Source organism: Equus quagga, unplaced genomic scaffold, assembly GCF_021613505.1.
Source record: "Equus quagga isolate Etosha38 unplaced genomic scaffold, UCLA_HA_Equagga_1.0 203_RagTag, whole genome shotgun sequence".
Taxonomy (NCBI): Eukaryota; Metazoa; Chordata; class Mammalia; order Perissodactyla; family Equidae; genus Equus; species Equus quagga.
The window spans coordinates 3,651,120-3,678,787 of record NW_025798627.1 but is presented as its reverse complement, the minus strand read 5'-3'; the positions used below and the strand labels follow the sequence as shown (position 1 = coordinate 3,678,787).

Sequence of the window (27,668 nt, the reverse complement as noted above, 5' to 3'; positions counted from 1 at the left end):
GAGGAGAAAACCACAAAAGAGACATAAAAGTAACAGGAGAGCTGGGAGAGCTCAGTGTCATGGATGCCAGTGGAGGAAAGACTCAAGATAAGTGGATGGCGGTTGGGGTGTCAGCAGCATAAAAAGCAACAGAATAGTCCATTAAGATTAGGACTGAAAAATATTCTTTAAAAGCTTCCATAGGTTACTGGTGGGAAAGAAGCCAGGCTAAAGTGTGCTCAAGGTGTGTCAACAGTTGGTATAGACTACTCTTTCAGGAAGCTTAAAGAAGATAAGACAGAAGGCAATGAAATGGGAAGATACAAAATGGGCCCAGCAGAACCGGAAAGGCAGACGGCCAGTGCCCAGTTGCCCAGGACTTCACCTGCCCAGATCCCAAAACGAAGGATGGCAAAAGTCTTCCTACGGATCCTCTTCAGAGCCCATTAGAAATGCTTGGCTTTCATGTGCGGTCTGGGCCCCCATTTTACAGAACGTGGGTACATGGCCTTGGTTAGGGAATGAGCTGGACAGAACCAAGCAATCATTCTGTGCTTTCTCCTTGCAAGTTTGAGCTACTAACCCCCACCGACAGTTGCCTTCCTCTTGCTCAGCCTTGTAAATGACTACTGATTACAGGACAGAAACTGTTTGCTCCACGTTTTACAATACTTACAACCTTTCCCTGTGATAACAATGAAGAAAAAGTTGTGTGAATGCCAAACTTTCATAAATAATTGTCTTGCATATAGGGAGGTCTCAAGAAAAACACGGGACTGCCCACATGTAACAAACAAACAAACAAAAGACAAAAACAAAACAAAGGAGAATGAAAATTTGAACCAAGAGTAAGCAGCCGAAAGTTTGCATAAAGCAAGATATAAAATGTATCTCATAAAGAAAAGGGGGCTGTGAGTCACCAAGACTAACCCACAACTATTCTATTAATAATTGGCATTAATACCACAGGAATTCCAGTGCTGTATTTGAAGCACAATTGTTTTGAAGAAACATGTGTTGCAATAAATGAGAATAAATTATTCCTAGTGGAACAAGACTTTGCGGATGAGACAGGAATAAAAGATCAGAAGCAGGAGAAACACAGTAGCCATATTTGAAATTGTATTCGTTCCAGAAATCTAAACCACTATTAAGTTTAATAACAACATACTTGAGACAGTGAGCAGATAAATGACACTGACAAAAGACCATTCTCAATAAAGGAAATATTTCATGCTTACATGCTAATTACACAAGCAATAAAAATACTCTTACATTCTGAGAAGAGCCTTATAAAAGGGCCGAGTGAAGAAGGCATCCAACAAATACTGGTGTATTAGTGCAAGACCAAGAATCCTGCCACTGAACCGGAACCTGTGGAGGAAAAGCACGAGAAAGCTTACACGTCACGGAGCAGTTTCTAAACGGTTCTATTTGCTTTCTAGAATGCCTTCCAGCTCTCACCATCTAAGTGTATCCAAGATTAATTCCTACCAGGTCCCTGAGAGTTTGTATGCAGTGTAGGCTGTGTCTTCATTAGGCCAATATTCACATCTACTTCTTGAAAAAATCTGTTCTACTCTGATACTTAGGTACCGCTCCACCTTCACCCCAGTTAATAATGTCCACCATGTAGCACCCCCATGGCCAACATGAATTCCCTGTTAGCATGTCTGAGAAATTCCCCCAAACCACTTCTGAGAGATGTTGACAGAAGTGCTGTCCCTTCTAGTTTGCTTGCAGGAATCTTAGCAGGCTTTCTCTAATACAAACCCACTAGCAATTCCCTTTTGAGGAAAAGCCCAATCTGAGAATAAGAAAGTTTCTGTCCCTATTCTCTCTCAAACCTCCCTTCTGATGGTAACGGTCACCATCCAAGAATTATGCATGTGGACATTTGGGGGGGTTTCCTCATGGGACATTCGGTTCTCTAAAATTTCAAGGCTCAATTCTATTCTGAATCACCTGGGAAACTTTATTAAATACATCTGTCATGACTGGCTCTGCTGACTGAGATGTACACTTATTTTCTCTTTCAAAAGTATTCAAGTTTCTAACTCTTTGAAAGCCTGAAGCCTTCCAGAAGGGTAAATCCACACTGAGGTTCACACCACCCAATCGTAATTTTAGTATTAGGCAGCCAATTCAAGATTAATGTCCTGCAGCTTTGTTTCTCTTTATTTCCACTTTTCTTAGCATAACTGCAATAGCTACAGTTCGGAGGACCTCCAAATTGTAGCAGAACGGAAGATAATTTGAAGAATAAGCCCTAAAAGTGAATGCCCTCCACCCACCAATATAACCTCGTGACTCAAAGAAACTTTTTCCATGAGTCCTACTCATGTTCTTTTTTTTTGTTATTGTCAGTGAAAATGAACAGGAACAAGCAAACAGGGGTTATAAAAACATTTAAAGTCTATAAATGCAGGGATTTTTAAAAAATTTAAGGACATTTGGGAAGAGTGCAATTTGGGATTTTCAGAATAAATAATCCTCAGATGGGAATCCAATACCAGTTTTCCTTGATTTTGTGTGAGAAATTAGGAAAACAGCAATCCCTGGCTACAAACTTCAAATGGCCAACAGGGTAGGTGGCCCCTGCTGTGACTCTGCACTCCCACCCTTCGGCCGGGATTCCCTCTCAGCATCAGTTCCCCCAGGGCACCCCCTTCTTCCTCCCTCTCACAAGGGAGGGAGAACACCATCATCTCCTCAGCCAGCGTCCCAGCTGCTCTGCCCCTCCCCCAGTGTCGGCCACTTCCCCAAGGGCTACTCTGGAAGCTGCCTGACCTCTGGGTCAGGACTTTCCCCTACTCACCCCCACACCACTACCTCAGGGCTCAGAGATGCCCAAAGGTGAAGAGAAGGATGTAGGCATCTCACCAGGAACCCATCATCATCTGTAACTTTCTTTCAATGGGAAAAACCTTTTGAATGCTACCCAGCTCACTTAAAATTGGTCTTATGGAACATAATCTATTCCTAGCCTGAAGACTGCCTGTATATTTAAGGTTGACAACAAAAACAAGAGCCCAGTGAGGTATTTAACTGAAAATATGATTTTCTCCATGAAAAAAATGTTAAAAGAAATGTGAGTTGCTATAAAAACTAATATCACAGAAAACCTACTGAAGAAAAGCGTTGGGGGAAAAATACTTACCATTCATGGTGATTGTCTACAAAAGCAGACATGGGACTTATTTGTACTGTGTACGTGTCATTGGCTGAATATTCAAATAAGCCATAATATGGGTTAAAGAGCTCTCTGGACACCAGGAAGAAAAACTCTCTGGAAGGTCCACTGTAATCCAACCTTTAAAAATCCACAGAAAGTGCAACTGGTTATTTTTTTTTCTATATACTGGGCACATTTTCTACAGAGCTCAACTTTCTATAGAACACTCATTACAAGTCTAATTGTCCACATACCAGGACTGTCCAAAACAAATCAAGCGATCGAGTGATCATGATTCCTGATCTCCTCCATGTCTTGGCCCAGAATAGCGAAACGGACATTTATAAGGAGCATATCCCAAACTAAAGCTACACATCAGATAACAGATAAAACAGGCAGCGTGTGAATAAATTTGATTGCATAAATATGTATAAAAAGGTAAATATTTCATTTATTTATTTATTTTAAAGATTGGCACCTGAGCTAACAACTGTTGCCAATCTATTTTTTTCCCTCTCTCCAAAGCCCCCCGGTATGGAGTTGTATATTTTAGTTGTGGGTCCTTCTAGTTGTGGCATGTGGGATGCAGCCTCAGCATGGCTTGATGAGCGGGGCCATGTCCGAGCCCAGGATTCGAACCAGCGAAACCCTGGGCCGCCGAAGCAGAGTGTGTGAACTTAACCACTAGGCCACAGGACCAGCCCCAAAGGTAAATATTTTAAATGTCTGGAGTGAGGTTATGGGGAAAGGAACTACAGTGGGAAGGCTTTAATTAAACACGGTAAAACCATAGGGCATCAGCCACCTACATCCATGGGACATTAGTCCTCCTGGATTTCTGAAACATTTTTAAATGGGGGAAGAAAGCGTCTTTAGTGAATTGGTGAGAGGATATTACAAATACAAGGCCCCCTAGGGAGATCAGAGGCAAAAAAATGGAATGATAGGGTTCAAGTGAAAACTTTAAATTATAAAACACCAAGGAAAATTATAGACAAGAAAAATGAGGGTGTCTAAAGCTTCCTAAGGAAGGTATTTGGAGAAGAGGCTGAAACTCTAGCACCTGAACTACGGTGTAAATTCCCTTTTACTTATGAAGACATCAGGGTCAAAGTGAAGTGTGAGAAAAGACTGTGTTAGGTTTGAGGAACGACAAGTGGTCAACAATGGTGAGAGCAAAAAATGCAGGAAACGGGGGTCTGCCAAAGAGCCATTTGCTAGGCTAAATTTAAAATAAAAAATCTAAAGGACATCTACTCTGTGATAAAAAGTTTACACGTGCATTCAAAAACAAAAGGAGGAATGAAAGCAATGGACGAGTCGCGGTGGTAGGATTTTATAAGACTTCTTTGGTTCACTCTATTTCTTTTCTCTCTTATGGAATTTACTCTGTGGGCATTACTGCGTTTTTTTAATGCCAAAAAAAAAAAAAGAAATTATCTGATCTTGTCTAGTGATTGGACTGCGTGATAGAGAAAAGGATGCTATGATAGGTGGAATAGGGAGTTGGGATACTAGGAAGAAAAAATGGTTTTTTATATGTCTTAGTTGAGAATTTAACAGAATTTACTTAGAACACACTTCAGCTATTCACATACCACTTTCTTGATTTTCACCATATCTGAACACATATGTACTGTTATTTATTTAATATTTTTCATGAAATCAACTTTAAACATGAAATCAGCTTTAAAGGTACTTGCTTGTCTTTGTCTTACACAATATTTATGAGATTATAATGTTAGCTTAATTTTTTCCTAATACACATTAAAAGAAATGCATAAATATTAAAATAAAAAATGTCAGTCTATGTAATAGCTAAAATCATCTGACACAGCACCAGTCTACACTGCACTTTGGGAGATACAAGTGTAGACTGACAGGAAACCTATGTGTGCAGAAAAATGCAAACCTAGCTGACTCTCAGGGTCAAACAGGCCTTAAGGCGACGTGATGGAACTGCCCTCTGGGGCAGCTGAACATAAAGTGGCTGCCAGGTGGCCACCAGGGTCAGTGGGACTATGCTCGGATTGCCCTGGGGACTCCCAAAGCCGCGCTCCGGGCGCATCCCAGGTGCAAGGATGGACTAGCCCTCCTCATGCGGGGGCCGAGGCCGCTTCCTGGGGCTTCCTCCCACGGTCCGAGGTCGGGTCCCTGACGCCAAGAATAAGCAGAATACTTTTTCCACTTGAACGTTCTTCACATACTTACAGGCTTTCTTTCAACAAAGATTTGAGTGCCTATTATGTTTTGGGTACTAATCTAGATGCTAAAGACAAAAATTTCCCAAAAGTCCTTTTCTGTAGAAACTCTAAGTTCAGCAGTTTCTGTAGCCCTGGTCTCTGCCCTCCTGCCCCCTTCTCCACGCCTGAACATGGCCATGCTTTCAAGCTCCTCTCAAGGCAAGGTTGGGAATTCCCTGGCCACCCTGGTCCCTCTGCTCTGGGCACTCCCAGGGGTCAAAGTCTGACCCAAGGGGTGGTGTCCCACACTGATGACCATACTCAAAAGGGCTGCTGCTCTCTCCCCCTGGGCACTTCTCTCCACCAGTGCAGCTTAAAATGATCCTGCCTCCTGGGGCAGCCACTTCGTTGACTCATAATGAGCTGGACATCCGCTCAAATCTTTCACCCAGGCTCCTTTAACCGGGGACTCTCCGATCCTGTCTGCATGTGGCTGGATCTTTTAAAAACCTAAGTGCTAGAATTTCCCTCCTAAATTTCACTCTGTGAGACTTAGTCCGTGGCCCCAGCTTACTCAGATCCCTGTGGATGCAAAATATCTCCCTACATTTCCTATCAATGGTGCATTTCCCCAGCAGACCCTGTGTCTCTCCAGAAACAGAGAACGCCAGTCAAAGGCATCTTAAAAGTCATTTTGTCCATCCCCTTATTTTATTGAGGAGAAGGACTGAGCTGAGGCAAGTGACGGACTTGCATCAAATGAAAGGTGCAGAGGAGGATTCCTGACGCCGAGTTTAATGCTCCTTACTCCTTACAGCCTACCCTTCAGTAAATCTGAAATGTTCATCAACACTGAAAAAAATGTTGCTTGTAGGCCAGGGGTCAGCAAACTATCGCCTGCAGGCCAAATCTGGGCCACCTCCTGGCTTTGCAAATAAAGTTTTATTGGAACACAGCCATGCCCATTTGTTTATGTGTTGTCTGTGGCTGCTTTCCTGCTACAGTGGCAGAGTTGAGCAGATGAAACAGGGAATGCATGGCCTGCAAAGCCGAAAGTATTTACCATCTGGCCCTTTACAAAAAAAGTTTATGAACCCGTTATAAAAGAAAGCAGGAGGGAAATGATACTTTATGAAAATACTTGGCTTAGCATAAATCCTCTTCTTTAGTGAAGATCTCTTCAAGGAAACAGAAAATGACTCCAATGCCCCAGGCTGTATGCAACCTCAAGGAGTGGTCACAACTACTGAGGATGAGCCTGTGAGTGAGCTCCAGTCAACAGGCCCCTGATCCACAGGGGCTTTCGGACAATCAAGGCGCTCAATGGCTAAGGTTCACAGACAGCTGACACATGAGCCAAACACTTCATGTGTCAGTTTTCTTACAAAGGGACAACTGGTCTAAGTAAAACGGGGTTTTAGCTGCTTAAAATTATACCATGGCATTTAGTTAGAAAGAGCAAGTTTTCTTTGAGCTTCAGCTCTCAGTGTTTTAATAATCTTGCACTTACGGGAGCGTACGATAATGATCTGTTTGTGTCTGCCTCCTCTACACACACATCTCGACTGAAACCATACTGAGGGCAGGGACTATGTCTTTCTCATTTTTGTATCCCGAGTATTTAGCCTGCTGCACAGCAGAGGTTCAATAAATATTGTTGAGTCACTGAGTGGAGCTATCTGATGCTCTCTAAAGAAAATCACCATAATTCACATTGATATTTGACATCTAGCAGAGCGAATAATTTTTCACAAGTTTGCTTTCAGGTGGTTTATTAATGTGATGACATTAACAGGCTACGCCAATCCCTAAAAGACAACTCAACTTGCCAACACTGTCAGAAATCTCGCAAATGAATTATGCTAAGAAAGCTTCGTGCTTGTGATTTCCAGGTCTAATATCTTCTAATACGGTAAAGTTTGGTAAAACAACAAAGATGGATCTCCCTGATTGGTTCTTTTTTTATGTTAATAGCTGAATCTGGCTAAAGATAGGATGAATGTCCCCTGAGGAGTTAAACTGAAAAGTAAAACTTCTTTTTTCCCCAAAAGAGAACAAAGCTACTAGTTCCTCCAGGAGGAAAATGTATCTTCCTCAATGGCTCAGGTTTTTATCTGTTATTTTCTAACTCTAGTAGCATTGATGGAGTCACTCTAAAGCCAAGACAGTTTTTAAGGTTTGATTTGATTATAATCAAAAACTTAGAACTTTGAGAGCAGGTTGTAGATTACACATTCTGTTTGTCTACCTACTTCAACAGGACTTGTTCCAGCAGGGCCCCTCGTGCCTGCGCTTCCTGTAACGCCTCAGCCACCTCTGCCATACAAATAGTTAATATGACTCATATCGCAGGGATCATTTGCTACATTCCTGTTTTGCCAGTTAGGTTGGTTCCACAGCTAAAGGCTTGGCACGGAAATACACAAACTCCGGACAACGGGTGTGTAGCCACACAACAGCTGCATCTGAGGGCATTCTGGAATAAGCACAGATGTCTTTAGGGTGGCAATGTAGTTCTGAGCCCCAGGCAGTGCTGATAAAGCATTTTTAAATTTACACCATCGCATTGCTGGGCTGACACCACCCGATCTGTTAGCGGCATCTAATATTTGTTAAAATAATTTTATTTTCCTGTTCTTATGTTTTACTAAAAATTACCGAAAACAAAGTATTCCAACAGAAGTACACCATAAAATGAAGGAAGATGATGGCTTTGGGAAATCACGCCACCATTTTCTATGAGTTTTCCGGAAGACAGAAAGCTTTGCTCTCTCGCAAGTTGGTTCAGGCACACATGGCCTGCGCACCTTCTGACTCACCCTCAGATATTTATAGCAGCGAGGCATTAGTTCTGGAGCCACTTACGGAGGCCTGGTGGGTGAGGATGGAATTTCTTGAGCAACTAATATGACAAACCAAGTTTTAGCTGGTGGCCCCAAGCCAAAGCCTGGGTACAGAAGCACTCTTCCTCAGCAAGGTTTGGGTTTTTTAGGTTATCCTGCAAATGGCGCTTTTGGAAGAAAACAAGCAGCACCATAAAATTTAACTTGAAGCCTTACAGATTTCTGAGGAATAAACAGTCGAGCTCAGGACCCCAAACAATATCTAGTGAGGGCCAGATGTCAGAGCTGCAGATTATTCTATAAGCAGAGATACAAGAAAACCCTTTCGGATCCCATCCTCCCTAGCTGCCTGTCTCAGGAGAAATACCACAGAGAGAGCTCACCTGTTCTTAAACCCCAAGACTAAAACTGTTTGCACACCCCCTCCCTAGCCCAAGTGGGGCTTTGCAAGACAGATGACTGAGGTCACATAGATGGCACCTTTCATAGAATGACTCATTCTTCTTAAAGAAAGGTGCCTTTTACAGAGTTGGCCCTGGAGAAGAGAAGAGGCGAGGCAATCACAGTGTAAACATCCTTTCTTTATCCAGGCATTATTTCCTTACTGTTTGGGGTACTAAGAAGTGAACACCCAGGATGCCTTATCAGAACACAAAAGTCTCCCTAGCTAACTTCGGACACCACATAAGCTCTAGCTGCTAGGACTTTTAATTCAGAAGACAGTAAGATGCTAGAGAATATGTGGTGCTCCACTGGCCCCCTTCCTAAAGAAGCAACTTCTAGGCCAACTGAAGCCCAACAGAAAGAGGCAACCGCAGCACGAAATTTCCCACCACATTCAGTCACGATGACTCAGTTTCCAGCCCTTCCACCACTGCTGACCTCCCCTCCTCCTTCACTTTGCAAGAGCAGATAACCCACTTAAGTTGGGTGGAAATTTTAATGACTAGAACAAAACCTCCAGCTCTGACCAAATTAAATCACAGTGGTTTGCTTAGAAACTGTCTACTTTTTGTAACAAGCCAAGCATAATATGAAGCATTATTTTAGTGAAACACAATAGTCAGCTAATTGTCAACTAGCATATTTGTGTTAACAGGCTCTAGAATTATTTTTGTATTTTTGAATTAAAGATAAATATTCCGGGATTAATTCTACCTCACATAGAATTTGTAGTCATCCTGTAAATTTCTGACTATAAATTTTCCCATCCTTTTCCTTGACTCAGCTCTTCCATTTGAGGAACAATCTATACATCACGTTTCAGACCTATGCAACCAAACAGCTTAAAGCAGAGCTGAAGTCCCTCTGCGAATCTGCTAATCCACAACTTTTTGGAGTACAGGCAGACGTGGTATTCTTAAAAATAAATCCCTTTCTCTTTATGCCCTACCTAATCTCTTGTAAATAAAGACCCTGATTATCACAGGCAGAAAATATAATCAGCAAGATGGCATCAATAAGAATTGCAAAGTATCATTCCCCCATAGATAATATAAAGTTGACATTAGCAACACAAAATAATATTCTATATATACAGTCATGTGCTGCATAACAATGTTTTGCTCAGTGATGGACCACATATATGACAGTGGTCCCATAAGATTAGTGCCATAAAACCTAGCCATGTGGTAGGTTATACCATCTAGGTTTGTGTAAGTACACTCTATAATATTCGCACGACGATGAAATTACCTAAGGAAGCATTTCTCAGAACGTATCCCTGTCGTTAATCAGCACCTGACTGTCCCAATACCCCTACTAATTTGGACTTTCACAGAATTAACTGTATCTATATACTTATTACTCTACCGACAAAGTGCAGAAGTACAAGTACCCTGGTGGCAGTCACTCATCAGACAACAAGGAAATAAAGTCGTTCAGGGAAACATTTCCTCAATCTCCCCAAATCCTGACTATAGGCTTTCTTTTAATAAATGTTTTATTTTAGAATAGTTTTTGATTTACCGAGAAGTTGCAAGGATGGTAGGGAGAATTCTTGTATACCTCACACCCAGTTTTCTTCTTATTAACATCTTACATTAGTATAGTACATTTATTATAATTAATGAACCAATATTGACACATTATTATTAACTAAAACCCATACTTTATTCAGATTGCCTTAGTTTTTACCTAATGTCCCTTTTCTGTGCCAGGATCCCATCCAGGACACCAAGTTACAGTTCATTGTTATGTTTCCACAGGCTCCTCTTGGCTGTGACAATTTCTCAGATTCTTCTGGTTTTTGATGATCTTGACAATTTTAAGGAGAACTAGTAAGGTATCATGAGAATGTCCCTCAATATGGATTCATCTGATGTTTTTCTCATGCTTAGACTGGTGTTATGGGGTTTTGGGAGGAAGACCCCAGAAGTAAAGTGCCATTCTCATCATGTCATATCAACGAGATACATCACTGTTGGTTTTAACCTTGATCAACCTGTGGAGTGTTTGTCAGGCTTCTCCACTGTACACTTACTTCTTTTTCCCCGTTTCCATATTGCACTATTTGGAAGAAAGTCACTGTGTGCAATCCGCAATTAAGGAGTGAGGAATTATGCCGAATTCTTTGAAATCTTCTGCACAGAAGGTTTGTCTATTCTCCTCCATTTACTTATTTACATGATCACATATTTAGATCAGTATATATATTTATTTTACATTTTGGGTTATAATCCAATACTACTTTATTTTTGTGTTTGAATTATTCTAGCTTGGGCCATTGGGAGCTCTTCCAGTAGGTTCTCGTGTCCCTGTGACATACTCCCATCACTGCAGGCTTTTTGAGCACTTCTTCCTTTCTGCCACTGCAAGATGCTTCAGGCTTGCTCTTGTGTATTTCCTGCCCCAGTCCTAGAGTCAGCCATTTCTCCAAGGAGCCTTAGTTCCTTTGATTGAAGAATGATATAGAAACCAAGACATGGGCACTACGTGGATATGTTTTTAAACACTTATTACTAGAGCTAGACATGAAGAACTTACAAAATGATACATTTTGAGGGCATTAAAATTAACGAAGGGAAAGTGACAGAAAACTTCCAGCTCCATTTTTATAGTTCAATAGAAAAATTAGGTAGCTTTTCATTTTGGGTATTTATTATAATCCAGAAAGAAATGCTATGATCTTTTAGTTTAATGTGATAGAGTCAATGTGTTTGAGAATGTCAAGTGGCAAAGGCTAAAATAACTTCTTAATTTTATATTACTTTGAGGTTTCTATTTTTTCAGCAAGAGTAGACTGTTTTAATCTTTCAAAACAGTATATGTATTTTCAAAGCCTTAATAGCAAAATAAAGTCTATATCTAATAATCTGTATTATGATATTGACATGATAAAGCCATGAGAGCAGAAATTATCTGGCCCTACTCCAGCTTCAACAAGCCATATGCAGAAGGGCCTGATTACGAGATTGTTCCTAATGGCTGAGGTCACACCTCAAAATATCCTCCCTCTTGTTTTCCCTCTGGGGTTACAGGAAGGAGACAGGTGATGAAAGCAGGAAGCATTTGGATATTAGTGGCAATCACATGCAGGGGCATCAAGCCCCAGTCAGCCTGGGCCTCCTCCTAGGAACGGATGTCATCAGTCCAGATCACAGGGCAACTGCTTAGGAGGATCAAGCATGATAAGCATCTGTTCTATTCAAACTTAAGTGCCAGGGCTTCCAAAGACTCTTCTCCACATCTCTGAGATCTCAACAAACCAGGGTCCGACAAAGAGGGAAGGCAGCTGGAGTTGTGGGGGAGAAAACGTATTCTCATCCAAACCAGAATGGTTATGTAAGGAAATATTTGGAATCCCATTCATACCTGTGATTAGGCTAAAAATATTTGCCTTCATTTTCAACTGTGCACCTCCATCTTTAAGCCAACTAACATGAGCTGGAAGTCCATTAACGCAGGGCAACCAAAGGCTCAAGTCTCAGGCAAGCTTTTGCTTAAACTTTGCCACATTGTATTGTTTTCCCATATACTGCTTTACTTTAGTCACAGCTGGGAGACTGTACCACAGTATACGTGACAAGAGCAGAAGTTATCAATCACCAGTTACTATAGTAAAAAATCCACGGGTAGGAAAGAAATTTGCATAGACTAGAGTTCAGAGTCCTGCCTGCATCCCAGTGTTGGTCCAAGCGTCCTGGAGGAAAGATGAAAGGCCTAGTTTTGAATCCTGATTTTGCTATTATCTAGCTCTGTTAGCACATGCAAGTTATTTTATGTTCTGGAGCCTTCATTTCAGCAACCATATACCACATGGTTGACTTTGTTGGATATACTACTATGATTCCATAATTTAATGCACTTTATTCTTGGGCAGGACTGAGAGGTGGTCTTTTTTTTTTGAGGAAGATTAGCCCTGAACTAACTAACTTCCGCCAATCTTCCTCTTTTTGCTGAGGAAGACTGGCCCTGAGCTAACATCCGTGCCCATCTTCTTCTACTTTATATATGGGACGCCTGCCACAGCATGGCTTGTCAAGCGGTGCCATGTCCGCACCCAGGATTTGAATCCGCGAACCCTTGGCCGCTGAAGCGGAACGTGCGCACTTAACCGCTGCGCCACTGGGGCCAGCCCAAGACGGGGGTGGTCTTAAAATCTTCCAAATCAACAGAGAAGACAACCAGAGTTTACGCAACTGTGTGGTATTTTTTAAAGTCACTCTGGTGATGGTGATGGCTAGGTTACGAAGAAGGTGCTGAGACTTGAAACTCAGAGCTGAAATGAGGAAAGAGGAAAGGGTCTGGGACAGAGGAGAGCTGGCATCTCTTGAAGTGTTATGTAAAGACTGTTACGTTTACTTGGAGTGATAAACACCATGGCGTCTTTGACTCCTTCACTTCCTCACTCTTATGGAGATAAGCACACTCCTGGAAGAGTGAGAGAACATGGAGATGTGTGTTTACAGCAGGTAGTTATTTTGGTATGTGTGCTCCTGCTCCAAAGGAAGAGAAAAACCAGGGACAGAAAAATAAGAACCGGGGCCCAAGAGTTCCCAGCTGCTGAGGCTTCCAGGTAGAACGGCAGGACTCGAATTCATGATTCTGAAACTGAGCTTAACAGGAGAAGCTTGTCTGCTCACACCCAGTGCAGATAAGCTCACAGACGTTCAAATGCAACTCCTTGTTTTTTCTCTCCAAGCCCACTTTTTCTCCTTAAGAGGAAGAGAGTTACAGAGAGAAGAAACCAAGCCAGGCTTCTGCTTTCACAAATGATCTATAGTTACGGGTTTTTACCAAAGAATTTCTATGTCAAATGATTTAAAAACCAGAGGAAGCCTTAAAAAAAGAAAAAAGCTGAGAGGTTTAAGTGTATAGAATGTATTTCCTGCCAGAGGGATTTCCTGTTTCAGGCAACCACAGCTGCTGTGGTGGAGCGTCCGCCTGCAGCCGCAGCCCGCGTGCCTTCCGCAGGCCACTTCTCTGTGCAACTCACCCTTCCTCCCCGACAAAGGTGACGTACAGCTTATTTCTCTGCAAGTCTTTTCTGGAGTAGCCCATGATCTGATTAAAAGCATCTTCGAGTAAGTGATCTCTTCTGATAATTAACCTGTCCGTAGAGAGAGAATTTGAAAAATACAGATTATTTCCTAATCCTTATCTGTCTAGAACTGGGCACTTGCCATTTGATTTCCATTTACCATAATTACCTAAGCAAAAAGTGGAGTGACTTACTCTATTGCTATCTGCAATCAAGTGCACATTTGTCTTTAACTCTTAACAGCATTAACGAAAGTGACATAAGAGAATCATTGGCAAATAGAGCACCCCACCTATGACCTGTAACAGCAACTCAAGAGTCCTTTCTGAATGGTCACATGAATTCATCCCAGAAGGAAAATGGTTACAAAACAACACAAACACAAAACTTTGGTTCAGTAAAGCAAGAACAACCCCGTGAGGTAATGATTTAGGCCTGAATGCATCTAGACAAGGAATTCAATTACAAGGTGCCTAGAGAGAACAGGAGAAAAAGAAAATTCTCAGTGTCCTCCAGAGCAGAGGAGTTTACTGTGCTTAACTTACTTTGCAAAAGAAGTGAATCTTGAGATTTCCTAGGTGACAGAGAAAATGAATGATACTTGTGGCCGACTAATCTACTTGTGATAATGACAAAGTCCTCTTTAAGCAGATATCAATTTGCCTTTAACGCAAATAGTAATGGAAAGGGAGACAATGGGGAGGCCAGAGGCATGCAAGCTTGATCATCAAGACCTTCATAAGCAGAGCTCAGAGAGGGATGGTGTTAGGGGCAGGGTGATGAGAGTGGAACCTCGGGGTTCAGTGGAGCAAGCCCTCGTGTGGGGTTGTGAGCCAGTGATGGGGGCGGGGGCTGCTGGGGGCGCTTCTCTCAGGCATCCCAGGTCCTGGTGTCGCCGCAGGGCAGATCTCCCTCCTCTGTGCTCCCTCAGGTGGCATGTTGGTCTCCAGTGGGGACATGGCACATGGGTGGAGGCGGGATGGAAGGAGTAGGGGTAAGTAGAAAATGAAAATAATTCTAGGCCAAAGAACATGACGACGTTTCAGTTTCCCCATTTGATGGGAGGTGGATAAAGAAAGGCAGAGACAACATTCACGACATAGTCTATTGGACAAGTGAAGTTTATTTCACAGAATGAAAAAGAGCTGAGCGGTGTTCCTACACTCAGGTCAGCTCAGGCAACAGTAATGTGCCGTCCAGCCCACTGTGAGAGCCTTCCATCTAAGGAATATACTGTACACCAACAGAGAGGTACTTTTCAGGAGAATGAAATAAATCCGCTTTTGATTTTGCCTATATTTTCACATGGGACGTGGTAGTCTCTTTGCTGTTTGTTTTAAAACCTTAAGCTTAGTTGTGCTTAATTCCAGAACTACGTTTTAGATGATCTTGTAATTTACACAGGCCAAAATAATTATGTTGACTAAAACAAAGGCTGGCTGTCCCAAATCACAACAAATTTCCTACATTCCCAAGTGCATCCCATCCTTTCACCATCTACAAATCTCATGGTTTGTATCAGTTTGACTTACTTTAATTTCCCTGGGCCTTGTCCATATCCTTTAGTCTCTAACTTCCTGTAAAAGTTCCTTAGTTTGGCTTCAAAGTCTCGCTTGTAAGGGGCTGGCGCCCGGGCATTGGCACGCTGAGTACCTACAGCAAACCACAAAGAGGAGGGTGTGGATTTGTGCAATGTCCTGATGTTCATCACGTCACCAAAAAGCATCACGGCAGGATTGAGGCCACAGTTAACAAATAAAAGGAGGCGATACTTTCACTTCCTGCACTTCCCACCTCCCCAGGCCGAAGGCTACAACAGAGCTTAACCAGGATCTTAAGAGACGTCTCCTTTGTGGCAGCTGGTTGAGAATAACAATCCTGAATAGTCACAATGAATAGTTACATTGAACAGTTACAATGGTGCCCATGTGTAGTCAAATATGTTCTCCTTTTCAGTTCAAATGAATATGAGTCAAACAGAGTTAGTCATGTCTCAGGGTAACTGTTCAGGGTGGAATATCTTTGCTTGCTGCTGAGATGATATCATGGCAATTAGAGAGGAAGTTACAATGTGAAAATATGTGGAATATAAAGCAGGAATAGTAAGTTTCCACACTTCACTCTCTGAAAAACCTACAAAAACTTCTTTTAGATATGCACTATAACAATTATTTTAGACACATAATTAATACATTCCATGATGCAGGGTAGAATAATTTTGATATAAAGACAGAATTCAGATATAATTTCAGAAGGCACACGTCTCCTGGATGCACAAAGAGTAAATAATACTGCTATTTGTTGCACTTAGTAAGTGACAAGTTCTGTAATTCTCTGTAGATGTTTTATGTCATTCAATGGCAAATATCATTAATAAAATGTAAAAGTAACACAGTTTGTTCTTCTTTCCATTGAAAAATCTGGCTTTGTGTCTCAAGGTGACTAACCAACAAGCCGGGATACAAAACTGATGCTGAATATGGGAATCAGACGCAGAGCCATGACAAAAACATCAGATATTTCTACTAAATATTTCACAACACAATGAAAGAAACCAGAAAACAAGAATTGGGAAGCCTGATGCATTACACGCCACGAAGCTCATTAAGTAGTTCGACAAACAAAAATGGCAAGTAACAGGATATATTGGAGTATATGAGGAAGCCATTTGGTGTAAACCTAATTAGGCCTGACCTTGTCTTTCCAAAAGGGCCTGATCAAGGCCGTTGAGCATGCATTGTATATCTGATTTAGATATTCCCTATGGCAAGAACAAAGGCCCTTGAGATAAAGGTGCAACTTCCCTCCCCCTCCCAACGTTGGGATTTCCTTAAGGATTAAGCATCTTTCCTTAGGCTAGGAACTGATTGCTGCGCTCACCTGTGACCACCCAGCTCGAGACAATAGACTTGCCTCCTGCTACACCCCGAGATAGCAGACCCACTACCTGCTGTGTCCATCAAGCGCTGTGCTGACAGGGCAATCTTGTGACTATTGTGGGAAGGACATTTCAATCATATGTGAAACATCCTGTTTGGGAGTATGTAACCACTCTGTACACCTCACTTCTTTGGTGCCCTTTCTCCCTTCGTGAAGAAAGGCCCCAGGCCATGGCCCTCAGATTTTAGCTCAGAATAAACTCTCCCAAATTTTCACTTATAGATTGGTTATGGATTATTTTTGTCAAGTTCTTTAATGAATGAATCAATTAAGTGATTATTGTTCATTGCTAATACTGTATTTGGTTCAGCAACAGATGCTCAAAATGATTGAGGTAGGGTTGCTGGAGTGGATAATTTAGTTGGGAAGACAGAAATAAAATATATCAAACAATGAGAGAATAATTAAGTCCTAAACTAGATGGCATACAAACTATGGAGCAGAGGGGATAAAACGATTAGCCCCAGGGTTGTTCCAGCCCTAATGATCTATTCGATTTGCTACACCATCTTTAAAAATTAGGAGATTTCAAGTAAAAAAAAAAAATCCAGATTTTTCTCTTGGAAATTATTTGGGAACACTTGCAACAACTGGCTTGCATTTCCCTGGGCGGGCTGCTGCTCCATTAGGCGAAGCCTGTTCTCAACCACACCAAAGCCACTCAATGACACTGCATTTGAGATCAGTGTTATAGAAAAGTAACAGTAAATGAGGGTAGTAGAGATCAAAATGGAAAAGACTTTAGGGAGGAGGCTTTAGTAGAAGCAGGCCATATAAACTGAGAATCTATAGTCTACACTGGGGCAAGGCAGGAAGAGCTGAGATAAGCCTTGTACACATGTTCAGAAGACACTGAGGAGAGACCACTAAGCAAGAGCAGAGGGGAGTGCTAGGGAGTAAGTGGGAAATTAAATCAGTCAAAAGGTTGGACCCAAATTATGAGAGGAAATTTTAAAAAATCTGGCTGAGGAGTTTGGGCATGGAAGCCTTTATAGGTTCCCTGTAAGGGAAGAACATACCAGGGGTGTTTTACTCTAGAAATGATTTTCAATGTGTTGACTGGATTAAGGGTGGGAAAGAGGAAAGGAGACTGGAGGGAAGAGACCCAATTAGGAGTCCTTTCAGCAATCGAGGCCTGAGGGGATGAGGACTAGACAGGAGTGTGGTGACTCAGAGAAACATCTACCGTGTGAAATAAGAATCAGTACCAGCAGATAAGTAAGGAAGAGAAACAGGAAGCTCTCATGGTAGCATAAAGTTTTTCAAACAATCACAGTAGCTGCCATTTGTTAAGTGCCTGCTATGGATTAGGGACAATTCACTTTATGTAGAGGATCTTGGGAAATCCTTACAACAAGCCTATGAAGCAGGCATTATTATGATTACACATCATCACCACTTTGTAACTAAGGACGCTGAAGTCATATGCCAGTGAATGGTAGGTTTGGGATTTGAGCCAGGTCTATCGGATGCTAAAAGCAGTGTGGGAAACGATGCTGGTGGACATGGGCGGGTGAAGCTTTATACATATTGGGCCGCAGAGGACAGCGTCCAGGTGGATATACTCCACAGGCACTTGAAAATATGGTGCTGGAGATCTGGGGAAGAGATCCAGGCCACACTTGGGGTTTAAGTGAGTTAGCGTATGTTGGGCACTTCGTGCAGTGCTGTTGCAGAAGCCGCTCCATGTAAGTGTTAGCTGTTATTGTTATTGTCTGCATTGAGTTGGACAATAAATACATGGGGAAATGTGTTGGGGCTTTAGGAATGGATTTTAGTAAAACTGGTTATTGATCAAGTATGTCCAGAGGTCTGTTTGCACGGTTATGAATCTTTTACCCAAACTGCTAATAGTTATGTCATAAAGGAAGCAAATAAACTTGACCTTAAAAAGGTCTGGGATGCAGAAGACACTCCTAGCCAGTGGTTCTCAATCTTGACTGCACCTTAGGATCACTTAGGAAGCTTTTAAAAATCCCAATGTTTAGGCCACACCCAAGACACATTACATCAGAATCCGTTGGGGTGAGGCCCAGGCGTAAGTGTTTTATGCAACTCTCCAGATGACTCCAATGAGCAGCCAAGGTTGAGAACCATTATCCCCTACAGAAAGGTTAAATATAACCAACGAAACACCTGGGCAGCAGCCAGGGCCCAACGCAGGGGCAATGCTTCCTGTGTATCTGAAAGGCGTCGTTCGCAACATGAAGGAACATGTGTTGATCTCCACGAGCACAAGGCTGCTGTCTTGGCTGCCTGAGCCACAGGGCAGTGCAGCACGAGCCCACTCAGGGGTGGCAGAAAAAAGCCGTGAGCACGGCTGTCTGAGAACCTGTAGAGCAGCAAACCCAGACAGCTCAGAAAGCAGCCGTAATGAATCAGCGTTCAAGAGCATGATCATTGATAGGGAAGAGGACAAAGAGGAAGAAAAGACTGAATGAAAATCTTCCAGGACTGAAAAGAAACATGATTCTTCAAGTGTTGATTACTTAGAAAAAAAACCAAAAACCAAAAACCCAGCATATACTATTGCTGTATAATTTGAGATACTTAAAAGGATGTGGGGAATGCCATAATGCATTCCATCAATATTAATACAGGCACTTGATAAAAACTACTTCTGACTCCATTTACACTCTAGGTAAAGAGATTCAATTATGGAAACTCTGGAGACAGAAATTGCTGAATGCAAAAATTCTTTTACTAATAGTTCTATTATGAAAAATCACTTACACATTACTTCATGGTTTAAAAATTACAGTAAATTATGCCAGTGGCCCTGGTCAAATTCTTAATGCTAGTTAGGTGCAACTGCCAAGAAATTCCAGGGCAGCAATGCTGTTACTTCCACTTTGGAAATCAAAAATGATCTTGTATGATTGAGCTAATAGAACTGCATGGCAATCATAACTGCAAGTGAAGTTCTAGGATACGATACTCCTAGAGAGAGAGTAATTTCATGGACTTCATGGTCTTAAAACAGGAAGTCAGATACAAAGAGGTCAATGTTCTATTTAGGAAGTGATCAAATGCAGGGCTGACTTCATGGAGAGTCAGCATTATGTTCATTTTTTGCAGGAAAAATTTCAGTAACAGATATTAGGGTTCTTTTTCCTCTAACTTTGCTAGGCGGGCCTAAAGTACTATCATATTAGTGTTATACTATTTCCATTTACTGTTACAAAATTGCATAATCATATACAAACTAAAGAATTCTACCTGATAAAATACTTCAGGTGATATGAGAAAAATCTTGGCCTCCAACTGCTAAGAAGGCTGGGTCTTTCTTGATTCCGGGTGTGCCAGGAACCCAGATTTCTTTGATGACTAGCTCCCGCCCTGTGATGGTCGGGGATGGAGCTCAGCCAAACCCAGCACGGCTCAGGCCCCTGAACTGGAATGGTTCAGAAGCCCACTTCTTTCCTGGTTCACTTTCTAAAAAGAAAATCTCTGTGACATTTTATTTACAATTCCCCGTTAGGGAATGAGAACAAACTATCAAGCATTACAGTAATATCCGGAAGACTCCATTTTCTGGAACATAAGCTCAACAATGGAAATTAAGAGAAAAAGAAAACACCTCCAAAATAGTTGGCAGGAAACATGAGCACTGAAGTCTTCATGGTTTTGCTCTATTCTCTAGGAGCAGTAAAAGGCCCTAGGTCATTGTTTTGAGATTGTTCATGCTCCCATTTACATACCACTTATTTATTTATATTTGCTGAGGAAGATTCACCCTGAGCTAACATATGTTGCCAATCTTCCTCTTTTTGTATGTGAGCCGCAGTCACACCATGGCCACTGACAGGCGAGTGGTATAGTTCCATGCCTGGGAACTGAACTTGGGCCACTGAAATGGAGCGAGCCGAACTTAACCACTAGGCCACCAGGGCTGGCCCTACATACCATTTAATGTTTTTAAAAACCAACTCGCTAATCTGGTTTCTCAGATCTTGGCAAATTAGAAGCAATCTATTAAAAGGGGAAAGCTGAAGGGCATGCCAGGAAGGGCATCCTCTGACAGCTTTAGGGGTGGGGGACAAGGGACACTAACAACAACAAGAACAATAACACCTCCACATGTGACAGAGACCTATTTGCTTTCCTTTAGTCTCTGGAATCACAACCTACCCGCCCCCCCATCCCCACCTGCCCAGGAGCATCCTTCATTTGTATTGTTTGGTTCACAGATCATCTCTGTGGGGCTGAGCAAAGACAAGTCAATAGAACACTTTTTCTAAAAACAAGTATAAAGCTACTTCAGGGACTGTGGGAAAGATGGAGGAAGGGAGAGGCCAGAACGAAGGATGGAGGGAAGGAAGTGGGGAGAGAGACACAGAGAGAGAAGAGAAGAAGAGAAGAGAAGAGAGAATGTTTGTGCAAAGGGCAAGAGATGAGATAAACAGCAGCTCAGATGCTAAGACTCTGGAGGGAGAGAGAGAGGAAATGAGGATCCTTAAGGAGTCACACTGTGTGTTGGGAGAAATAATTCCCTCTCGAATCTCACGCCCAGAGACAACATTCAGTAAAGACCCACGTGGCTCTTTAATGCTCTCTGCTGTGTTTTACTTCTATTGAGTGTGACCCGGTGCTGTCACTAGCTTCCAGATATAGTTTGGTTCTAGTCAAGTAACAACAGCTCTCTATGATGATCCCCCCCAAACCATGAAATATCCTCAGGTCACTGAGTATAGGGAAAGAGGGAGAAAGACTGTATTTACGAAAGAGTTTCAGCAAATGGTCGGTTAAACAAATTCTCTGACACTTAAGGTCATAGCTTCGGTTATGTGGAAAATTCACATAAGTGAGCACATCTCCAACAATATTAGATAAATTAGGTGTTATTGCATTTAAATTCCTAGAAATGTACAGCTACAAAGATCCTTAAATAAACTTCTGGGTCCTATATTTGGCATAATAAACTATATGGTTTTTCCTTCTGGCATAGCGAAGGTCAGGACTGGCATTATAATGGTCCTAGAAAAACAAACCTTCACATTCCAAAATTTTGACAAATTTTAGGTGAGCACTCTAACAGCTGCAAAAAGCAGTCAAAATTTCTCAAGCCCCTCTCTCTTCTGTACTTGAAACGGCATGTAAATGTGCTTGGAATGAGGAAAAGTGTGGAAAGTTTACAAGGTTCCTAGGCATTCTGAAAGAAGACCGTTAAAATTTATTATTGTCATAATTTTTACAATATTATTCTCACATCACTAAAAGGGATGAAATTCTAGTCACAAGAAGGAGGCTCAGACCACTTTAAAAAATCTGTTTGAAACTTTTTCACAAAAACTTGAGGAAAACTGGTAGAAGGGGAGGATATTTTACTCAAAGAAACAGAAGATTCCGCCACAGGGTACATGAGGCTAGTCCTGCCCTTGTATCGTGTGGCATTAGTTATAGTTACTTCCATTGATATCAGGAAGTACACCCCAATTTCAAGATCAAATAAAGCCCAACAAAACAGAGCAGGCCAAAAATATGGAGATGATTCTTCCGGAAAATTAAAACCACCAAAAACACTGCTAGCAATTCAGCTATATTTGGGTTATACGTCTTTGGAAAATGTTTAACTCTAAAGCTGCTTCCAGAACGCACATTTTATTGCCACCACGGGTTACTCATGTACATTTGTGATGCTAAATGAAAGAGAGGCAAACTTAGTCACCCTTTAGAATGCTCACATAGTCTCAAAGAATGTTCAACCAGTCTGCAGGAGCACATGCCTTGGTAGGGCTCGGAAGGGACTGAATCTGGTGATCTACCTTTCTCTCAGGTAGGATGGGCCACAGAAAAGGCCTGGAAAGGTGAGTCTTGGCTGGAATGAGCAATGAGCCACACAGCATCATTTCGTTAACCATAAAGCATCAGGTAAAGGGATGACCCGTTTTTAAACTTTACCATAGGTTCCAGCTAAGATAAAGACCAGTCAGAATGATTAAATATCTAGGCAGACAGCTCTGCAAATCAGGAAGAAATGGGTTCATATATTCCAGTTCTTAATGGTTCAAATATTGACAAATTACACTGCTCAGAACCAGATTTCCAGAAAGAAAGAAAAAGGGATAAATTAACATTTATTGGATGTTTGTTATGTTCCAGGTACCAGGCAAGGTGTTCTCCACATAACCATGGGAGGTGGTTACTATTATTCCCATTTTACAGAAAAAGAAAATTTAAGTTCAGGGAAGGGAGTAAATTGCCCCAAATCACTCACAGTTGGTAAGGCCTGCAGCCAGCTATGAATTCCATCAATTTTCCCCCATACCTTTAAACTTATCCGTAGTGTCATATATTTATTTTTTTTCATCCTGTATCATCAAAATAGGTGTCCCTACTTTGTTCCAGCTGTCCTGTGCTTTTGCCTCCAGTGTCCTCCCTTCCCATAGGCCTGTGCTGCGTTGACTGCTGCTTCTTTGCCCCATTCAGTGACCATCTTTCCTTCCACCCACATCTTCTGACCTCTGCACACACCTGTGCTCAGCTTCCCCATCCTAAAACCTCTTCCTTAACTCTTCTTCTTCTAAGTACTATCTTATTTTGCTTTCTTTCACTTCCAAACTTCATGAAAAGAATATTCTACACTCCTGGCGGCTACTTCACATCCTATATCATTCTGTAACTGGTCACATTCCAGTTTATGACCTATTTATTAATTAACAGAAACTGCTTTGACAAAAGCCATATTTAACTTCATGATTTTCAAATCTAATGGCCTCATTTCAGACTTCACCCTTCTTGAATCCTTTGAGCATTTGGCCCTGTTAACCATTCCCATCTCTTTGGAACCTGGCCTCCTGCAAAGATTTTCCTAAGTCTCTTCCAAAATCCACTGGCTCTCTTTCTTTCACTTGCTCCTCTATCCCAGCCCATTCTTTAAACATTAGAGTTCCTCCTGTCACCATCCTATTTTCTCTCCTTTTCAATGACTTGTCCTCCCTCATTCCTCTACTCTACCCTCTGGGCTTCACCAGCCACCAGCATACTTGTTTTCCTAGCTGCTAACCTCTCCTGAGCGCCATGACTGTCTTTTCCAGTTGTCTCTGGGTATCACCAGTTGGATGGCCCAAGGATTCCTCAAAAAAACATGTCCAAAACCAAGCTCATGTAACCCCTCCCCTCCAGTCTAATCCTTTTCCTCTCTTAGTGAATGGTGTTACCATCTGCCTAGCGGTCTAGGTGGTGAGGACCTCAGAGTCTGCCTTGACTCTTCCCTACCTAGACTCCAAGTCCTACATCCTAGTGTCTCTACATCCTAGATAGTCTTTGAATTAATTCTCTCTTCTCCATCACCATTAGTCCAGCCCTTTATCATGTCACCTCGATTCATGCAACAGCCTCCCAAATAGGTTCTCTGACTCCAGGCTCTCACCTAATACATGCTCCATATTGCAACCAAACTGAACTTTGTCAAACAGGATATGATTCTGTAAATTTTGAGTGGCTCCACATGGACTACAAAGTAAGGCTTCCATGACCAGCCAGCCCTAGGCGATTTTTCCAACGTGAGCTTTGAGAACCTGCCTTCACTTGTATCTGTTAATTTGTCCTAAACTACTCCTCATGCTTCTGTGGCTTAGCTTATGCCACTCCTTTACCTAGAATGTTCTTCTTCCTTTGGTCCACCCGGAAACTCCTATTCATCCTCCTTCAAGGCTCCCCTTAATACCTGTTGTCTTCGTCTTTCCCCAAACACCCCACTCCCCTCCTGAAGGAGGAATTGTCCCCACATCTGTGTTCCCGTACATCTCTTCACTACAGGGTCAACCACAGAGCTTTACAGTCATTTGTTGACTCAGTGCCCCACTATGAATCCTGCAAAGGCAGAGACTGTATTATTCATCATTGTAACACCAGGGTCTAATTCAGTGCTTGGATCATAGTTGGATGCTCAATAAATCTGTGTTAAATGAACAAATTAATAGACCTTTTCCTGTTTGCGGTATTCAATTAGGCTGCAGCTTTGTTATCATGTATATGTATGTGAAAACACAAGCTATATATAAAAGAACATACAGCAGCTTCTAGTGACACATAGGGAGACGGATTTCTATTAAAATAGTTTTAAATTCTGATAGCTAATAAAGTGTGAGCAATACATTGCCTATAATGATAAATACAACTGATATCCTTGCAACATCATGACTGCTTTCCTTTAAAAAAACCTCATTTGCTAAGCTGCATTTTCTACCATTCACTCATTCATTCATCCAGTCGCTCATTCATTCACACCATACCTCTTTCAAAAAGAATGTGAACTTAGTTTTAGTTAGTTTCATCTGTCAATGAGTTCAATCTGCCCACACACCTTCAGTCTTCCCGTCTCATGCAGTTTGTGACTACTGCAGGGGAAAACTATCCGAGCCCATTAAACTGACTAATTTTAATTCTATAAGTTTTTGAAAGTAGAGATTTCTTTTTATTATTCATTGAATAAGTCTCCTAACTAATACTTTTTAAATCCAAAAAGCTAACTTAGTATTTTATGCCCTAATATTTTCCAAGATATATTAGGTACTATACATCATAACGAAAAGTAAATTCTATATCTGAGTATATCATACTACTAATATTTATCCTCCTGTTCTGGAATGTCATTATCTTCTTGTCAAAATGAATCTCCATGGAAACAAGCCAGTTTTAAGAGAAAGGAAGTGCCGCACAATGTGTACCTGTACTAACACTAAAGATGTGTCCACAGTGTTCCCTTACCGTCCTACATGAGGGACAGAATGTCTGACTTTGGGGCTCACCCCTCAGAGAATTCACAGCAAGCAGCACAGGGACTCACCTGGCGAGTTCTGGGGAGAGGACACGGGGGAGCCACGTGGGGACTGACAGTAGCTGGGGTGGAGTAAGGCATGTGGAGGCACATATGACATTATCTCTTCTTCAAATAAACTGGGGAAAGATAAGAAACAAAGTGCATGCTTTAGGAGGGAAAGCCTTGTTTTCACAACGAGGAAGACAGTCGATCTCCCACTCTGACCCCAATCCATCCGAGCTCCAGTTCACACCCCACAGGGAGCATCGCCCCTTTCTCCTGCAGGTAATCCTTGGGACAAAACGGCCTGCTGCTGCAGCTTTTGTGAAACCTGTGGTTATTCGCCTGTTTTCCCACCAACTTTGGACAACATGATTTCAATTTTGCCTCTTAAATATGTGAGTTTGAGACATGTTCATTTGAAAATAGCACCTGGGTTTTTAGATTTGGGAATGAGATTCAAACACACAATGTTTACAGAGAACCCATAATAAATACAAACATGTGTTCTCTATCTTTATTTCAAGTAATATACAACAGGGTCTCAGCTTTCAAAGAGCTTAGGATTTAATTGGATTATTAAAAAAAAACAAAACACCTCCTAAATAGTAACAACTGCTAAACAATTAGCTCTCTTATTTACTCTGGCTTTATAATGGTTTTCAAATGTGAGGATTTTGATCTTAGATTATTCAACCCAATGTCTTCTTTCTCCTCCATATTGAAATTTCTGTTTCTAATACTCTCTTAAAAGATAGTAACCAGGGATCTGAGATCTTGGAATCCAAGACTTCACTAAATATTATGATAAAGAAAACTACTATTAATCGCACTAAGCTCAAACATAGAAACACTTGACAAAACAGAATTAAAACAATAAAAATTAGAGGACATGTGATTTTTTTTTCTTCTTCTTCTCCCGAAAGCCCCCCAGTACATAGTTGTATACTCTAGTTGTGGGTCCCTCTGGCTGTGCTATGTGGGATGCCGCCTCAGCATGGCCTGATGAGCAGTGCTGGGTCTGCACCCAGGATCCGAACCAGTGAAACCCTGGGCCTCCGAAGCAGAGCGTGCGAGCTTAACCATTAGGCCACGGGGCCAACATTTTTAATTAAGAGGTAGAAGCAGGTTTTCCTCAAACTTGGCCAAATCCAAAAGCCTGTTACTGTTTTCAGAAAACATTCAGAAGAAGGGGCAACAGTTTAATCTTACACACATTTAAGGAAAGGACTCCTAAGGGGTATAGTCCTGGTTCGAAACTGAGGCAATTTTGCCCTTTCCCTACACTGTCCCGAGACATTTGGCGATGTCTGAGGACATTTCCGGTTGTTGTAACTGGGAGGGGGGTGCTTTTGGCATCTAGTGGATAGAGCCTAGGATGCTAGTAAGTATCTTACAATGCACCGAATAGCTCCCTGCAACAAAGACATATCCAGCCCAAAACATGAATCCTTCTGAGACTGAGAAACCCTGGGTGACAGCGATGCAATAACACTTTATAATTCTTTCTCTGGCTCTTCGTTCACAGGCACACGTCTGCTACACCACTGCAGCAAAAGCATTTTTAGCATGATATTTTTTAAAGCCATCTTTCCACTTTTAAACTACAAAAGGCAAAAGATTTGGGAACAGAAGCAGTAAGTAATCATGTTTCTAATACCAAATTAAGCCCTGAAACAGTCAGTTTTCTCTTCCAATAAATCAACAGCCATTGTAATAATGTGAATTTATTGCTAAGGAAAAGTCCTGTGTAACACCCATATATCACTTTGTGATACCACAAAGGTCTGGAAACCTACAGCTACACTAACTGAAGAGGTGGAATTAGCTTCCTCGCCTCAGACTCCTACAGCTGTCTCTTTGCTCCACGACATTTATCATGTCCTTTATATATACCCAATACTCAGAAATCTTTCACATGGACAGGAATTTTTTTACTTGAAAATTTTAAGACAAAAGTGACATAGAATAATATAAAAACACTCAATGTCATCCAGGATCAATAAATGTTAAAACTACTATTTTTGCTTCAGACAAACACACATGCATACTTCTAGATGTGTATGTGCCTACATATAGATGTGTGTGTGTGTGCATGTGTGTATAGGAAGTCCCTTTTGTTCTCTATCACGACTTTATAAGTATCATTCCTTCCCTAATTTTATATTTTGCAACATATATGTATAGATGAACAATATATAGTTTCGCCTTAAGCACCACTAAAAATTCCATAAATGCTATGTAAGTACACAGCATTCTCAAACCTTTTTTTGTTCACAATATATTTCTGATATCTATGTTG

General features: G+C 41.6%; 1 protein-coding gene across 4 annotated transcripts in view; it reads right to left on the bottom strand.

The window, feature by feature from the left end:
- Positions 1–27,668, bottom strand: part of LOC124233480 (E3 ubiquitin-protein ligase HECW2) — a 218,417-nt gene that overhangs the window by 24,653 nt on the left and 166,096 nt on the right. For all 4 annotated transcript variants that reach the window (XM_046650597.1, XM_046650601.1, XM_046650600.1 and 1 more), the window contains exons 18-22: positions 25,394–25,503; positions 15,195–15,315; positions 13,618–13,731; positions 3,140–3,292; positions 1,255–1,353 (exon numbers count right to left, since the gene is read on the bottom strand). In XM_046650597.1, the coding sequence (XP_046506553.1) occupies positions 1,255–1,353; positions 3,140–3,292; positions 13,618–13,731; positions 15,195–15,315; positions 25,394–25,503 (597 nt within the window). The remainder of the gene's footprint in view (positions 1–1,254; positions 1,354–3,139; positions 3,293–13,617; positions 13,732–15,194; positions 15,316–25,393; positions 25,504–27,668) is intronic.